The following is a 17,528-nucleotide window of genomic DNA, read 5'->3' as shown; positions in this document are numbered from 1 at the left end:
ACTTATTAGCACATTCATTATTTTTGCTGTTTTTATGAACTTCTCCTCAGGTTATTGGGCCCCTAAACTGACCCAGTGCAGCGCAGGGGCAGGTAGTGGGAAGGGGTTAACTGATCCCCAATAAACAGAGTGACTATATAAATAACTTGTATGGGGCCCCAAAGTCTCTCACAGTGTCCCTGTTAGTACATAAAGGTAAGAGAAAAGCAAGTGCAACATTTTACAAAGCCAAGGTGTGACCGATATCATTACAAAGTGGTACTGAGTCCAACTGCACTGCCTGCTGCACATGGAGAGCAGATAGTGGCAACTATACACTTTGGGTGTGGCTGGGGGGGGGTAACTGGGTGCCAGCAGGTGTATGGGGGGCACTGACCCAGGACCTCAGTGTTGCCCAGTGAGCTTGCATCCTGCTGCCCCCCCAGCTCTCACTAAACTCCCACAAGTGTAACTTAGGAGCAAATCACAGTCTCTGTGTCTGAGTTATTGGGGTTCTGTCTCCCCTGTGTCTGTTCCTGGCTGCAGATGCGCAACCTATTTATTTCTATTCAGTCCCGGAACCATAGTGTCCCTCCTCCAGACTCCGGGCGGAAAGAAACGGGCGATGCACTCCTACCCGGAAGTGGGGCGGAAGTGGGGCAGCGTCTTGTGATGCCAGTAGTCAGCAGATCTATTACGTGAGCTGTAGGTCCGGTTGTGATGATGGCTCGGTACTGGGCACTCCTGGGGATCGCGTTGGTTCTGCTGGCGGTGGCTGTGCAGGGAGGGGCTGGGGATAAGGTGAGTCCGGCCTTTCATTTGTCTCTTCCACTGTCAGCTGGGGGGGCCGGGTAATCATGGGACTGGGGAAGGGGGGTCAGGATGTGGGGAATAGGTTGGAGTCACTGGGGGGGGGGTCAGAGGAATTTGGGATTAGGTTGGAGTGGGTGGGGGTAAATTTGGAGTCAATGGGGGGGTCAATGGATGTGGGGGTCAGTTTGGAGTGAGTGGGGGTCAGTGGAGGTGGGGGTAATTTTGGAGTCAGTGGGTGGGGGATCAGTGGGTGAGTGGGGGTCAGTTTGGAGTCAATGGGTGGGGGGGGGATCAGTGGATGTGGGGGTCAGTTTGGAGTCAATGGGTGGGGGGGGACGGTGGATGTGGGGGTCAGTTTGGAGTCAGTGATTGGGTGGGGGTCAGTTTGGAGTCAGTGGGTGAATGGAGGTAAGTTTGGAGTCAGTGGGTGGGGGGGGGGGATCAGTGGATGTGGGGGTCAGTTTGGAGTCAGTGGGTGGGGGTCAGTTTGGAGTCAGTGGGTGGGGGTCAGTTTGGAGTCAGTGGGTGGGGGTCAGAGGAGTTTGGGGGGTGCAAAGTGTAGGGGTCCATGAATAATTGTAGGAATCAGTAGGGAAGAGAGTTGGCAGAAAGTGTGGGGGGGTCACTGGGGGCAGTTAGTGACAGTCCCACATATTTGGGACTGAGGAAGAGACAGCGCAGAGCTAAAAAGGGCAAGATGTTTCCCCAACTGCTTCTAAAGTGCAGGGAAATCAGCACAAAACCTGCAGCCAATCAGGCGCCCACAGTCCAGCTGGGAACTTGGTTCTCCCAGAAGCCCTGACCAACTGCAGGGCTGTAAGTACACCCATTGAATCCACATGCTGCGCCGGTAATTAGCAATTTGGTGTAATATGTGTAACAGTATAACCTTCCCCCTGTATCTTTCCCTGTGTGTAATGAGATCGCTGCAGAGCCTCTTGCCGACGGGGCAAATAGAAATCTGTGCTGTGTTGCAGGATACTGGGAGCTCGGTGGACGCCCGGTGCAAGTGTATTTGCCCCCCCTACAAGGATAAGAAAGGGAACATCTTCAACAAGAACGTGACCCAAAAAGACTGGTAAGGGCTGTTTCATTCGTTTGGGGCTCGTCCCATATTGTGGGGGCGGAGCTTCTCTGCAGGGGAATGTAAATGGGGTGCACAAGTTACCCACATGCCTCAGTATGAATATCTGTATATTGTTCTGCATAGCGACTGTCTCCATGTGGTGGACCCTATGCCAGTCCCGGGGGCCGACGTCGAGGCCTACTGTCTGCGCTGTGAGTGTAAATACGAAGAGAGAAGTTCTTCCACCATCAAGGTAATGCTCCTCCCCCATCAAGGTAATGCTCCTCCCCATCAAGGTAACGCCCCGCCCCCCTTTCCTATAGGTAATAACGGGCCTGGAAATATATTCTGTCCGACTCCAGAACCAGCTCCAAACAGGGAGGAAACAATAAGCATTTGAGAAGCTTAAATTAACTTTCAATAAGACAATTTCAATTGGTCTTTGTTTTTCTATTTTTGATGTTTTTTCAGTTATTTAGGTTTTTGTTCAGCAGCCCTCCATTTGGTATTTTAGCAGCTATCTGGTTGTTAGGGTCCTTTTACCCTAGTAACCAGGCAGCGGTTTAAACAAGAGATGGGAATATGAATAGGGGAGGGGCTGCATAGAAAGATAAGTAATTAACATTAACAAAAACAATAAAACTATAGAAAATGAAGAAGCTGGATATTCGGTTACTGACTTTCCCATCTGCCATTGCCCAGGTGACCATTATAATCTACCTGTCCGTGTTGGGGATGCTCCTCCTCTACATGTTCTACCTGACCATAGTGGAGCCCATGTTGAAGAGGAAGCTCTTTGGTCATTCTCAGCTCATACAGAGTGAAGATGAAGTTGGGGTAAGTGTCAGCTCTGTAGCAGTCTTGGTAATTAGACCTGCCAATCATCCACTGCTGGGTACCGCCCCATCTGTTGCTTCCATACAGCTTATTGTGTGCCCAGAACATTCCTTCTCTGTATATTTGTATTTATACATATGGGTAGGAGGTGCCATAGTGTTTCCCTTAGACAGTACAGTATGGGGGTACAGCTTATTGTGTGCCCAGAACATTCCTTCTCTGTATATTTGTATTTATACATATGGGTAGGGGGTGCCATAGTGTTTCCCTTAGACAGTACAGTATGGGGGTACAGCTTATTGTGTGCCCAGAACATTCCTTCTCTGTATATTTGTATTTATACATATGGGTAGGGGGTGCCATAGTGTTTCCCTTAGACAGTACAGTATGGGGGTACAGCTTATTGTGTGCCCAGAACATTCCTTCTCTGTATATTTGTATTTATACATATGGGTAGGGGGTGCCATAGTGTTTCCCTTAGACAGTACAGTATGGGGGTACAGCTTATTGTGTGCCCAGAACATTCCTTCTCTGTATATTTGTATTTATACATATGGGTAGGGGGTGCCATAGTGTTTCCCTTAGACAGTACAGTATGGGGGTGGAGCTTATTGTGTGCCCAGAACATTCCCTCTCTGTATATTTGTATTTATTCATATGGGTAGGGGGTGCCATAGTGTTTCCCTTAGACAGTACAGTATGGGGGTACAGCTTATTGTGTGCCCAGAACATTCCTTCTCTGTATATTTGTATTTATACATATGGGTAGGGGGTGCCATAGTGTTTCCCTTAGACAGTACAGTATGGGGGTACAGCTTATTGTGTGCCCAGAACATTCCCTCTCTGTATATTTGGGGGGGGGGTGCCATAGTGTTTCCCTTAGACAGTACAGTATGGGGGTACAGCTTATTGTGTGCCCAGAACATTCCCTCTCTGTATATTTGTATTTATACATATGGGTAGGGGGTGCCATAGTGTTTCCCTTAGACAGTACAGTATGGGGGTACAGCTTATTGTGTGCCCAGAACATTCCCTCTCTGTATATTTGGGGGGGGGGGGTGCCATAGTGTTTCCCTTAGACAGTACAGTATGGGGGTACAGCTTATTGTGTGCCCAGAACATTCCCTCTCTGTATATTTGTATTTATACATATGGGTAGGGGGTGCCATAGTGTTTCCCTTAGACAGTACAGTATGGGGGTACAGCTTATTGTGTGCCCAGAACATTCCCTCTCTGTATATTTGTATTTATACATATGGGTAGGGGGTGCCATAGTGTTTCCCTTAGACAGTACAGTATGGGGGTACAGCTTATTGTGTGCCCAGAACATTCCCTCTCTGTATATTTGGGGGGGGGGTGCCATAGTGTTTCCCTTAGACAGTACAGTATGGGGGTACAGCTTATTGTGTGCCCAGAACATTCCCTCTCTGTATATTTGTATTTATACATATGGGTAGGGGGTGCCATAGTGTTTCCCTTAGACAGTACAGTATGGGGGTGGAGCTTATTGTGTGCCCAGAACATTCCCTTCTCTGTATATTTGTATTTATACATATGGGTAGGAGGTACCATAGTGTTTCCCTTAGACAGTACAGTATGGGGGTACAGCTTATTGTGTGCCCAGAACATTCCTTCTCTGTATATTTGTATTTATACATATGGGTAGGGGGTGCCATAGTGTTTCCCTTAGACAGTACAGTATGGGGGTACAGCTTATTGTGTGCCCAGAACATTCCCTCTCTGTATATTTGTATTTATACATATGGGTAGGGGGTGCCATAGTGTTTCCCTTAGACAGTACAGTATGGGGGTACAGCTTATTGTGTGCCCAGAGCATTCCCTCTCTGTATATTTGTATTTATACATATGGGTAGGGGGTGCCATAGTGTTTCCCTTAGACAGTACAGTATGGGGGTACAGCTTATTGTGTGCCCAGAACATTCCCTCTCTGTATATCTGGATAGAGTTTGGGTTTGTTAATGATTGAATATATCAGATAACCAATAATCTGGTGTGTGTGTTTCCAAAGCAGCGCTGATCCCGCTCTCTGTATTTACCATAATCACACAGAGCCATTGTGCAGACTATTAGCTAAATATCAGGAATATTTCCTGCTTTTCTCAGTGCTGGGGGGGGATCGTGGATATTTATTTGTCCTGTTCTGTCTCAGCGCAGTCAGTAATTGTATAATGGAAATCGCAGCATTGCGCCGGGACGTGCCGTTCCTAATAACAGCCGGGGGGGGGGGGGGGGGGTATAATTAGGGGCTTCTTAATCAGTGTCCTCGGCCTTCAGTTACTCCTGTTTGCATTCAGCCTTATTAGGGACTAATTAGTCTTAAATGAAAAGACTCGAGGAGAATCAGATTGAAATGAATGCCTGGATGTACAGCTTGTAATGTCAGGGCAGAGACAGGTGTCCCAGGGTGCTCTAGGGAAAGGGTTTCCTTTATTATTATGGTGTGTTAACCCTTTGCTTGCCAGCAGTCTTTGATTTCGATGGTTTGTTAGTAAGCACACAATGTGCCATAAAGCAGGGCAGGACTGCTGCTTACAATGGGGGGATCAGATAGGATCTGTGCCACTGTGACAGAATGCTCTGTTATACAGATAGCTAGAATCTCAGCCATAAAGCAGGGCAGGACTGCTGCTTACAATGGGGGGGATCAGATAGGATCTGTGCCACTGTGACAGAATGCTCTGTTATACAGATAGCTAGAATCTCAGCCATAAAGCAGGGCAGGACTGCTGCTTACAATGGGGGGATCAGATAGGATCTGTGCCACTGTGACAGAATGCTCTGTTATACAGATAGCTAGAATCTCAGCCATAAAGCAGGGCAGGACTGCTGCTTACAATGGGGGGGATCAGATAGGATCTGTGCCACTGTGACAGAATGCTCTGTTATACAGATAGCTAGAATCTCAGCCATAAAGCAGGGCAGGACTGCTGCTTACAATGGGGGGGATCAGATAGGATCTGTGCCACTGTGACAGAATGCTCTGTTATACAGATAGCTAGAATCTCAGCCATAAAGCAGGGCAGGACTGCTGCTTACAATGGGGGGATCAGATAGGATCTGTGCCACTGTGACAGAATGCTCTGTTATACAGATAGCTAGAATCTCAGCCATAAAGCAGGGCAGGACTGCTGCTTACAATGGGGGGATCAGATAGGATCTGTGCCACTGTGACAGAATGCTCTGTTATACAGATAGCTAGAATCTCAGCCATAAAGCAGGGCAGGACTGCTGCTTACAATGGGGGGGGGGGATCAGATAGGATCTGTGCCACTGTGACAGAATGCTCTGTTATACAGATAGCTAGAATCTCAGCCATAAAGCAGGGCAGGACTGCTGCTTACAATGGGGGGATCAGATAGGATCTGTGTCACTGTGACAGAATGCTCTGTTATACAGATAGCTAGAATCTCAGCCATAAAGCAGGGCAGGACTGCTGCTTACAATGGGGGGATCAGATAGGATCTGTGCCACTGTGGCAGAATGCTCTGTTATACAGATAGCTAGAATCTCAGCCATAAAGCAGGGCAGGACTGCTGCTTACAATGGGGGGATCAGATAGGATCTGTGCCACTGTGACAGAATGCTCTGTTATACAGATAGCTAGAATCTCAGCCATAAAGCAGGGCAGGACTGCTGCTTACAATGGGGGGGATCAGATAGGATCTGTGCCACTGTGACAGAATGCTCTGTTATACAGATAGCTAGAATCTCAGCCATAAAGCAGGGCAGGACTGCTGCTTACAATGGGGGGATCAGATAGGATCTGTGCCACTGTGACAGAATGCTCTGTTATACAGATAGCTAGAATCTCAGCCATAAAGCAGGGCAGGACTGCTGCTTACAATGGGGGGGATCAGATAGGATCTGTGCCACTGTGACAGAATGCTCTGTTATACAGATAGCTAGAATCTCAGCCATAAAGCAGGGCAGGACTGCTGCTTACAATGGGGGGATCAGATAGGATCTGTGCCACTGTGACAGAATGCTCTGTTATACAGATAGCTAGAATCTCAGCCATAAAGCAGGGCAGGACTGCTGCTTACAATGGGGGGATCAGATAGGATCTGTGCCACTGTGACAGAATGCTCTGTTATACAGATAGCTAGAATCTCAGCCATAAAGCAGGGCAGGACTGCTGCTTACAATGGGGGGGTGCCCCAGTAATACACACGGGGTCCCTATCCCACGCGCTTGCTGTACCCTGGCTGGGCGCCCAGCTCCCTTGTGTTCCCTACAAATACCAGGAAACATTATCTCGGGGCGGATATAGTAAGTGGGGAAGCACAAAGGGAGCTGTGTTTGTTGTTTGCACTTGAGGGGGGGGGGGTGGAATTGAGTTGGGGGGGTGGAATTGAGTTGGGGGGGGGTGGAATTGAGTTGGGGGGGGGCAGATCTGTGTTTGGGGAACATTTGGGATCACTTAAAGGGAAACTATTGTTACTCGTTACCATTTAACCCTATCCTGTAGTTACAGTTACATTTAACCCCTGAATTTAATGCTGTAAACCACTAACCAATCACCAGCAGTCGCAACCAGTAGTGACTGAGTGATCGAAAGTGAAAGATGGGATCTATACAGCTGCCATGGGGGGGGGGGGGGGGGGGGGTATTGTGTGAAACCCATATTGGACCAATCAGCAGCTAGGCTGACCTGATAGGGAACTGAAGCCTGTGTGTGCTTGTGTGCCTGCAGGGCTGTGATTGGCTACTCTCCTACTGTGCTAGGACACGCCCACCCCTCATTAGAAACCCAGACAGGGACCTGAGAGGATCTATAGGGAGCTCCAATAAAGGGGCCATTGTTACAGATAGGGTTAATGTTTAGCCCAAAGGGAAACCAGCACCGGATATTATTCATAACTGCCTACAGGGTTAGGGTAGGGGTTTGGTTATGTGTCTCCTTTAAGGCTACATTAGGCCCCTGCCTGTGATTAACCCATTGCATTCCTTGCCCAGGATCACCAGCCTTTCGCCAATGCCCACGACGTGCTGGCGCGCTCCCGGAGCCGGGCCAACGTGCTGAACAAGGTGGAATACGCGCAGCAGCGCTGGAAGCTACAGGTGCAGGAGCAGCGCAAGTCCGTCTTCGACCGCCACGTCGTGCTCAGTTAATGGCGTCCGACCCCGGGAACCCAGCTCCTGCCGTCCCTCCTTCCATTCCTTCTACCCCATTAATGGGTTTCTGTGCAGAGCCGGGCGTGGGCGCCCCCCGGTGGGCAAAGTGATACATAATGTGACTGAATGAAGATTCTGTGGGTGGGAAGATCTCTGTAAATATTTCCTTATGTTATTGATAAAGTCATTAAATTATTCCTGAAGCTCCTCCCCCCCATCTCCCATTGGGCGCAGCGGTGGCTTAATGATTCCCGTGCGTCACTAATCAATATCACACGCTGGTTCTGTTGCTAATTAGTGCCGCTGCTCGTTTGCCGGGGGGTTGGGTGCCCTTTGATGTTGCTAATTGCTGCCCAGCTGATGTCTCAGTGTAAATGACACGGTATTGGCGCTGCCCGGGCCGGAGTCGGGGGCCAGTGTTACTGACGCGCAGTGGGGGCAGGGGAATAACTCATGGGGGTCATTCACTACACTCAGTATTAAATCCCATTGCAAATGACTAGTTTCCCTAAAGGGTAAGTTCGCTTGGCATGAACCTAGGTCCATTTTCTTAACCTGTTGTGTAAGTGAATTCATTTTAACCCCGTGTGTGCGGGGACCATAGCGGGGGGTCCCTTGGTGAGGGGCAGGGCCCCTGCTCCCCCCAGTCCGACCCCAGTCAGGGGCTTTGTCACTCTCTCCCTATAGGGCACCAGCACCATGTGGGGAAATCCGGCTCCTGTTATTGGATGAACTGCTCAGTTTAATGGTTCTTTGGTGTCTGCAGTTGGTTTTGGTTTGGTTTTGGTCAGTATATTATTATGGGCTGTTTCCTCCCTTTTATTCCCTGTAAATCTCTGCCCCTGTTCCCTCCTTTTGCTTGGACTGATTGCACCCTCTCTCCCCTATCCCAGAATGCATTCCTCTGCCTTGTCTACTGCACTCTTATCCTTCTCAGACTGTATCCCGTCCCTTGGCTCCTAACCCCACCCCTTCCCTCAGACTGTATCCCTCCCCCTTGGCTCTTTACCCCACCCCTTCCCTCAGACTGTATCCCTCCCCCTTGGCTCTTTATCCCTCCCCCTTGGCTCTTTACCCCACCCCTTCCCTCAGACTGTATCCCTCCCCCTTGGCTCTTTATCCCTCCCCCTTGGCTCTTTACCCCACCCCTTCCCTCAGACTGTATCCCTCCCCCTTGGCTCTTTATCCCTCCCCCTTGGCTCTTTACCCCACCCCTTCCCTCAGACTGTATCCCTCCCCCTTGGCTCTTTATCCCTCCCCCTTGGCTCTTTACCCCACCCCTTCCCTCAGACTGTATCCCTCCCCCTTGGCTCTTTATCCCTCCCCCTTGGCTCTTTACCCCACCCCTTCCCTCAGACTGTATCCCTCCCCCTTGGCTCTTTATCCTGCCCCTTCCCTCAGACTGTATCCCTCCCCCTTGGCTCTTTATCCCTCCCCCTTGGCTCTTTATCCCGCCCATTCCCTCAGACTGTATCCCTCCCCCTTGGCTCTTTATCCCGCCCTTTGGCTCCTAACCCCGCCCTTTCCCTCAGACTGTATCCCTCCCCCTTGGCTCTTAACCCCGCCCTTTCCCTCAGACTGTATCCCTCCCCCTTGGCTCCTAACCCCGCCCTTTCCCTCAGACTGTATCCCTCCCCCTTGGCTCCTAACCACGCCCCTTGCATCACACTGCACACAATCATGTTATTTTAACTGGAAACGACTTATTACATGATCATGATTATTTTTTTCATTGTCAGATACTGAATAATAAATCTTTACGTTACACCTGTCTCTCTTTTCGGACTGTCCCTTCGTTGGAGCTAATGTACCTGCCATTACAGGCGCCTCAGGGAGGGGATTCCTTGTGCTGAGGGAACAGTAACACAGAACGACTTTGGGGCACTGGCATTGCAGTAGGGCACAGGGTGGCACACAGGGCTATAGAAACAAGACATTTGTTGCTGGTTAGCAGAGACAGGGCAGGAATGGGTGCCACTCAGTGTGCCATGGGTCGGCCCAGTTACCTGGGTGGGTGCCGCTCAGTGTGCCGTGGGCTGGCCCAGTTACCCGGGTGGGTGCCGCTCAGTATGCCGTGGGTCGGCCCAGTTACCTGGGTGGGTGCCGCTCAGTATGCCGTGGGTCGGCCCAGTTACCTGGGTGGGTGCCGCTCAGTATGCCGTGGGTCGGCCCAGTTACCTGGGTGGGTGCCGCTCAGTGTGCCGTGGGCTGGCCCAGTTACCTGGGTGGGTGCCGCTCAGTGTGCCGTGGGCTGGCCCAGTTACCTGGGTGGGTGCCACTCAGTGTGCCATGGGTCGGCCCAGTTACCTGGGTGGGTGCCGCTCAGTGTGCCGTGGGCTGGCCCAGTTACCTGGGTGGGTGCCGCTCAGTATGCCGTGGGTCGGCCCAGTTACCTGGGTGGGTGCCGCTCAGTGTGCCGTGGGCTGGCCCAGTTACCTGGGTGGGTGCCGCTCAGTGTGCCGTGGGCTGGCCCAGTTACCTGGGTGGGTGCCACTCAGTATGCCGTGGGTCGGCCCAGTTACCTGGGTGGGTGCCACTCAGTATGCCGTGGGTCGGCCCAGTTACCTGGGTGGGTGCCACTCAGTATGCTGTGGGTCGGCCCAGTTACCTGGGTGGGTGCCGCTCAGTATGCCGTGGGTCGGCCCAGTTACCTGGGTGGGTGCCGCTCAGTGTGCCATGGGTCGGCCCAGTTACCTGGGTGGGTGCCAATGCCCCGGCACTTACAGTATGTACAGTACATATACGGATATAATGCCCCCCTGGCACTTATTATTATTCACTAAACACGGCTATTGTTATAGTGGGAAGGATACGGCTCAGTGGGTTTGTATTCATTTCACACTTGCCCCAGACTGTTTACACTGTACACGCCGGGGGCTAAAGGGCAGGAGGTGCTATTTATATGGGTGCAACTCTGCACATTGTCATACGGTGCTGGTTCTGCTGCGGGCGCAGGTAAGGGCAACACTGTATCGCTCATAGGCACCGGCTTTGGTGTAGATGCCAGTCTAGCTGCCAGCCTAGCTGCCAGCATGTGCCAATACCTGAGCTTGTCATTCATGTATCAGTATATTTTAAAGGGAAAGTACATCCAATGATTTTAAATATCTTCAGACAATTCAATCAAGGTGCTTTGTTTTCTGGGGATTGTTGTGTTAAAAAGGGGTCTTTAATTTAGCTTTTACTGTGATGTAGATGTTGAGACAAGTTGCAATTGGTCTTCATTTTTTTTTTGGTTTTTCAGTTATTCAGCTTTTTGTTCAGCAGCTTTCGATTTGGTATTATAGCAGCTATCTGGTTGCTAGGGTCTTCTCCTATTCACCTTCCAGTCTCTCGTTCAAACGACTGCATGGTTACTAGGGTATTGAACCCTAGCAACCAGGTAGCTACTGATATTCCAGACTGGAGAGCTGCCGTAAACCATAAAAAAATAAAGACCAATTGCAAATTGTTGGGGGGGGGGGGGTGATTTATCAATAGTTAAATTTGATTTTTTTTTCTCCATCTAAGTTTTTTGGTACGTAAATAACTCGAATTTTAGTTTCTATATAAGTCAATGGGAGTTGTCATAGGGAAAGTCAAGTCATATGTTCAATTCTAGTTTACGGGTTTTTTTCTTTCAAGTTTGAAACTCGAATATTGAAGTATTCGAGTTTTTTTTCTATTCCCACATTTACTACTATTATTTGCTACTTTAATAAGTAAGTGAACATTCAATGTGCGAGTTTAATTGATTTAGTAAAACAAACTGAAATAAACAAATTCAAAAATTGATAAATAAGCCCCTCAACAAAAACAATTTTAGTTGGATAATTTGTGTATTAGTATGGCTGCCTATGAACCTCAGTAGGCCTGTTGCTAGGGCAGGTTGTGCCACAGTGACCATGATGGAAAGTTTCAATTCATAAAATACGAATGGAGATGGAGACAGTAGGGCAAGATGGAGAGAGTAGGGCAAGATGGAGAGAGTAGGGCAAGATGGAGACAGTAGGGCAAGATGGAGACAGTAGGGCAAGATGGAGAGAGTAGGGCAAGATGGAGAGAGTAGGGCAAGATGGGGACAGTAGGGCAAGATGGAGAGAGTAGGGCAAGATGGAGAGAGTAGGGCAAGATGGAGACAGTAGGGCAAGATGGAGACAGTAGGGCAAGATGGAGAGAGTAGGGCAAGATGGAGAGAGTAGGGCAAGATGGGGACAGTAGGGCAAGATGGAGAGAGTAGGGCAAGATGGAGACAGTAGGGCAAGATGGAGACAGTAGGGCAAGATGGAGAGAGTAGGGCAAGATGGAGACAGTAGGGCAAGATGGAGACAGTAGGGCAAGATGGGGACAGTAGGGCAAGATGGAGAGAGAAGGGCAAGATGGAGACAGTAGGGCAAGATGGAGACAGTAGGGCAAGATGGAGACAGAAGGGCAAGATGGAGACAGTAGGGCAAGATGGGGACAGTAGGGCAAGATGGGGACAGTAGGGCAAGATGGAGAGAGAAGGGCAAGATGGAGACAGTAGGGCAAGATGGAGAGAGAAGGGCAAGATGGAGACAGTAGGGCAAGATGGAGACAGTAGGGCAAGATGGAGACAGAAGGGCAAGATGGAGACAGTAGGGCAAGATGGAGACAGTAGGGCAAGATGGAGACAGAAGGGCAAGATGGAGACAGTAGGGCAAGATGGGGACAGTAGGGCAAGATGGAGAGAGAAGGGCAAGATGGAGACAGTAGGGCAAGATGGAGACAGTAGGGCAAGATGGAGAGAGTAGGGCAAGATGGAGAGAGTAGGGCAAGATGGAGACAGTAGGACAAGATGGAGACAGTAGGGCAAGATGGAGACAGAAGGGCAAGATGGAGACAGTAGGGCAAGATGGGGACAGTAGGGCAAGATGGAGAGAGAAGGGCAAGATGGAGACAGTAGGGCAAGATGGAGACAGTAGGGCAAGATGGAGACAGAAGGGCAAGATGGAGACAGTAGGGCAAGATGGGGACAGTAGGGCAAGATGGAGAGAGAAGGGCAAGATGGAGACAGTAGGGCAAGATGGAGACAGTAGGGCAAGATGGAGACAGAAGGGCAAGATGGAGACAGTAGGACAAGATGGAGACAGAAGGGCAAGATGGAGACAGTAGGGCAAGATGGAGACAGTAGGGCAAGATGGAGACAGTAGGGCAAGATGGAGACAGTAGGACAAGATGGGGACAGTAGGGCAAGATGGGGACAGTAGGGCAAGATGGGGACAGTAGGGCAAGATGGGGACAGTAGGGCAAGATGGAGACATTAGGGCAAGATGGGGACAGTAGGGCAAGATGGAGACAGTAGGAGAAGATGGAGACAGTAGGACAAGATGGAGACAGTAGGACAAGATGGAGACAGTAGGACAAGATGGGGACAGTAGAGCAAGATGGAGACAGTAGGGCAAGATGGGGACAGTAGGGCAAGATGGAGACAGTAGGGCTGCTTATGAACCTCAGTAGGCCTGTTGCTAGGGCAGGTTGTGCCACTGTGACCATTACGTAAAGTTTCCATTTATAAAATACGAATGCCTTATTTACGTACAGATACAGCCCAGACATGGATAATTTTATCTACGCTCTTCTAGAGATTCTACCGGTTCCAGAAGATCCGCTAGATATTGGGGAGGTGTCTGTGCCAGTCTGTGTGACTCCTACAGCTCCGTGCCCACAAGATGGTGCCCAACTCTCCTCTACCCCCCACCAGCCCAGTTACAGTGGCAGCTGTAGTGCCCCCTCCCTGCTGTCCTGCCCCACGTATGGCAAATATGAGGGCTGCTATGGTCCTGCCTATGTCCGAAAAAGGAACGAACGAGAGCGGCAGAGAGTGAAATGCGTCAATGAGGGCTACACCAAGCTCAGGGGGCATCTGCCCAGGGAATACGGGGAGAAACGGCTCAGTAAGGTGCAGACCCTCAGAGCAGCCATTTGCTACATCCGACGCCTACAGGAGCTCTTGGGTCGGGTACAGGGCGGGGATCCGAGGGTTGTTATCCAGGAATGGGCCAATGGCCAGTGGAAAAGGTCTTCCCAAGTCTAAAAGAAGGCTCTCCACCCCACAGCATGATATTACTATTCCCTAGTAGGAACCCTCTATAACACAAGTATATTATCAATATGATGAGTTCACAGTATGGCTCCTCCTACACGGGGCAATCAGTGCACAAACATGGGTTGTACAACTCTGGGGTCACATGATGGGGCGACTTTGTAGGAGAAGATTCTTGCAACATTTATTGCAATAAAAATGTTAAACTATAATTAATATTATTTGCAGCATTGTATTTATTGGAAACTTTCTTTGTATAGGTTTTGGCAATTTTTCTGAAGCTGTTTTTAGGGGAGGGCGAATAGGGGCCACTGCCCCCCGGATTCAGACATAAAGGGGCCCTGAAAAACTACAGTTGTGCTTAAGAAGAGTTGGGAATAGCAAGTCTAGTAGGGCAAGATGGAGACTTTAGGGCAAGTTGGGGACAGTAGGACAAGATGGGGACAGTAGGACAAGATGGGGACAGTAGGACAAGATGGGGACAGTAGGACAAGATGGGGACGGTAGGACAAGATGGGGACAGTAGGGCAAGATGGGGACAGTAGGACAAGATGGGGACAGTAGGACAAGATGGGGACGGTAGGACAAGATGGGGACAGTAGGGCAAGATGGGGACAGTAGGACAAGATGGGGACAGTAGGACAAGATGGGGACGGTAGGACAAGATGGGGACAGTAGGGCAAGATGGAGACAGTAGGGCAAGATGGAGACGATAGGGCAAGATGGAGACAGTAGGGCAAGATGGAGACAGTAGGGCAAGATGGAGACAGTAGGGCAAGATGGGGACAGTAGGGCAAGATGGAGACAGTAGGGCAAGATGGAGACAGTAGGGCAAGATGGAGACAGTAGGGCAAGATGGAGACTTTAGGGCAAGTTGGGGACAGTAGGACAAGATGGGGACGGTAGGGCAAGATGGAGACAGTAGGGCAAGATGGGGACGGTAGGGCAAGATGGGGACGGTAGGGCAAGATGGAGACGGTAGGGCAAGATGGAGACAGTAGGGCAAGATGGAGACAGTAGGGCAAGATGGAGACAGTAGGGCAAGATGGGGACAGTAGGGCAAGATGGAAACAGTAGGACAAGATGGGGACAGTAGGGCAAGATGGGGACGGTAGGGCAAGATGGGGACGGTAGGGCAAGATGGGGACAGTAGGGCAAGATGGAGACAGTAGGGCAAGATGGGGACAGTAGGGCAAGATGGAGACAGTAGGGCAAGATGGAGACAGTAGGGCAAGATGGAGACAGTAGGGCAAGATGGGGACAGTAGGGCAAGATGGAGACAGTAGGGCAAGATGGAGACAGTAGGTCAAGATGGAGACAGTAGGGCAAGATGGAGACTTAGGGCAAGTTGGGGACAGTAGGACAAGATGGGGACGGTAGGGCAAGATGGGGACAGTAGGACAAGATGGGGACGGTAGGGCAAGATGGGGACGGTAGGGCAAGATGGAGACAGTAGGGCAAGATGGAGACAGTAGGGCAAGATGGAGACAGTAGGGCAAGATGGGGACAGTAGGGCAAGATGGGGACGGTAGGGCAAGATGGGGACAGTAGGACAAGATGGGGACGGTAGGGCAAGATGGGGACAGTAGGACAAGATGGGGACGGTAGGGCAAGATGGGGACGGTAGGGCAAGATGGAGACAGTAGGGCAAGATGGAGACAGTAGGGCAAGATGGAGACAGTAGGGCAAGATGGGGACAGTAGGGCAAGATGGGGACAGTAGGGCAAGATGGGGACGGTAGGGCAAGATGGGGACAGTAGGGCAAGATGGAGACAGTAGGGCAAGATGGAGACAGTAGGGCAAGATGGGGACAGTAGGGCAAGATGGAGACAGTAGGGCAAGATGGAGACAGTAGGGCAAGACGGAGACAGTAGGGCAAGATGGGGACAGTAGGGCAAGATGGAGACAGTAGGGCAAGATGGAGACAGTAGGGCAAGATGGAGACAGTAGGGCAAGATGGGGACAGTAGGGCAAGATGGAGACAGTAGGGCAAGATGGGGACAGTAGGGCAAGATGGAGACAGTAGGGCAAGATGGAGACAGTAGGGCAAGATGGGGACAGTAGGGCAAGATGGAAACAGTAGGACAAGATGGGGACAGTAGGGCAAGATGGAGACAGTAGGGCAAGATGGGGACAGTAGGGCAAGATGGAAACAGTAGGACAAGATGGGGACAGTAGGGCAAGATGGAGACAGTAGGGCAAGATGGGGACAGTAGGGCAAGATGGAGACAGTAGGGCAAGATGGAGACAGTAGGTCAAGATGGAGACAGTAGGGCAAGATGGAGACTTTAGGGCAAGTTGGGGACAGTAGGACAAGATGGGGACGGTAGGGCAAGATGGGGACAGTAGGACAAGATGGGGACGGTAGGGCAAGATGGGGACGGTAGGGCAAGATGGAGACAGTAGGGCAAGATGGAGACAGTAGGGCAAGATGGAGACAGTAGGGCAAGATGGGGACAGTAGGGCAAGATGGAAACAGTAGGACAAGATGGGGACAGTAGGGCAAGATGGGGACAGTAGGGCAAGATGGGGACGGTAGGGCAAGATGGGGACAGTAGGGCAAGATGGAGACAGTAGGGCAAGATGGAGACAGTAGGGCAAGATGGGGACAGTAGGGCAAGATGGAGACAGTAGGGCAAGATGGAGACAGTAGGGCAAGACGGAGACAGTAGGGCAAGATGGGGACAGTAGGGCAAGATGGAGACAGTAGGGCAAGATGGAGACAGTAGGGCAAGATGGAGACAGTAGGGCAAGATGGGGACAGTAGGGCAAGATGGAGACAGTAGGGCAAGATGGGGACAGTAGGGCAAGATGGAGACAGTAGGGCAAGATGGAGACAGTAGGGCAAGATGGGGACAGTAGGGCAAGATGGAAACAGTAGGACAAGATGGGGACAGTAGGGCAAGATGGGGACGGTAGGGCAAGATGGGGACGGTAGGGCAAGATGGGGACGGTAGGGCAAGATGGAGACAGTAGGGCAAGATGGGGACAGTAGGGCAAGATGGAGACAGTAGGGCAAGATGGAGACAGTAGGGCAAGATGGAGACAGTAGGGCGAGATGGAGACAGTAGGGCGAGATGGAGACAGTAGGGCAAGATGGGGACAGTAGGGCAAGATGGAGACAGTAGGGCAAGATGGAGACAGTAGGGCAAGATGGAGACAGTAGGGCAAGATGGAGACTTTAGGGCAAGTTTGGGACAGTAGGACAAGATGGGGACGGTAGGGCAAGATGGGGACAGTAGGACAAGATGGGGACGGTAGGGCAAGATGGGGACGGTAGGGCAAGATGGAGACAGTAGGGCAAGATGGAGACAGTAGGGCAAGATGGAGACAGTAGGGCAAGATGGAGACAGTAGGGCAAGATGGAGACAGTAGGGCAAGATGGAGACAGTAGGGCAAGATGGGGACAGTAGGGCAAGATGGAAACAGTAGGACAAGATGGGGACAGTAGGGCAAGATGGGGACAGTAGGGCAAGATGGGGACGGTAGGGCAAGATGGGGACAGTAGGGCAAGATGGAGACAGTAGGGCAAGATGGAGACAGTAGGGCAAGATGGAGACAGTAGGGAAAGATGGGGACAGTAGGGCAAGATGGAAACAGTAGGACAAGATGGGGACAGTAGGGGCAAGATGGGGACAGTAGGGCAAGATGGAG

The 17,528-nt window shown here is 50.8% G+C and overlaps 2 protein-coding genes across 2 annotated transcripts; both read left to right on the top strand.

The window, feature by feature from the left end:
* The first annotated feature begins 595 nt into the window (after positions 1 to 595).
* On the top strand, positions 596 to 9,604 carry tmem9b (TMEM9 domain family member B). The gene is made up of 5 exons (XM_031900384.1): positions 596 to 780; positions 1,770 to 1,870; positions 2,003 to 2,111; positions 2,561 to 2,695; positions 7,673 to 9,604. The coding sequence occupies exons 1-5, from the start codon at positions 700 to 702 to the stop codon at positions 7,826 to 7,828; spliced, it is 582 nt and encodes a 193-aa protein (XP_031756244.1). The 5' UTR covers positions 596 to 699; the 3' UTR covers positions 7,829 to 9,604.
* A 3,660-nt stretch (positions 9,605 to 13,264) lies between these two features.
* On the top strand, positions 13,265 to 14,023 carry LOC116410552 (achaete-scute family bHLH transcription factor 3). The gene has a single exon (XM_031901395.1). The coding sequence runs from the start codon at positions 13,386 to 13,388 to the stop codon at positions 13,863 to 13,865; it is 480 nt and encodes a 159-aa protein (XP_031757255.1). The 5' UTR covers positions 13,265 to 13,385; the 3' UTR covers positions 13,866 to 14,023.
* The last annotated feature ends 3,505 nt before the right edge of the window (positions 14,024 to 17,528 follow it).

This window comes from Xenopus tropicalis, chromosome 4 (assembly GCF_000004195.4).
Source record: "Xenopus tropicalis strain Nigerian chromosome 4, UCB_Xtro_10.0, whole genome shotgun sequence".
Classification (NCBI taxonomy): domain Eukaryota; kingdom Metazoa; phylum Chordata; class Amphibia; order Anura; family Pipidae; genus Xenopus; species Xenopus tropicalis.
This window is presented reverse-complemented; position numbering and strand designations above follow the sequence as displayed.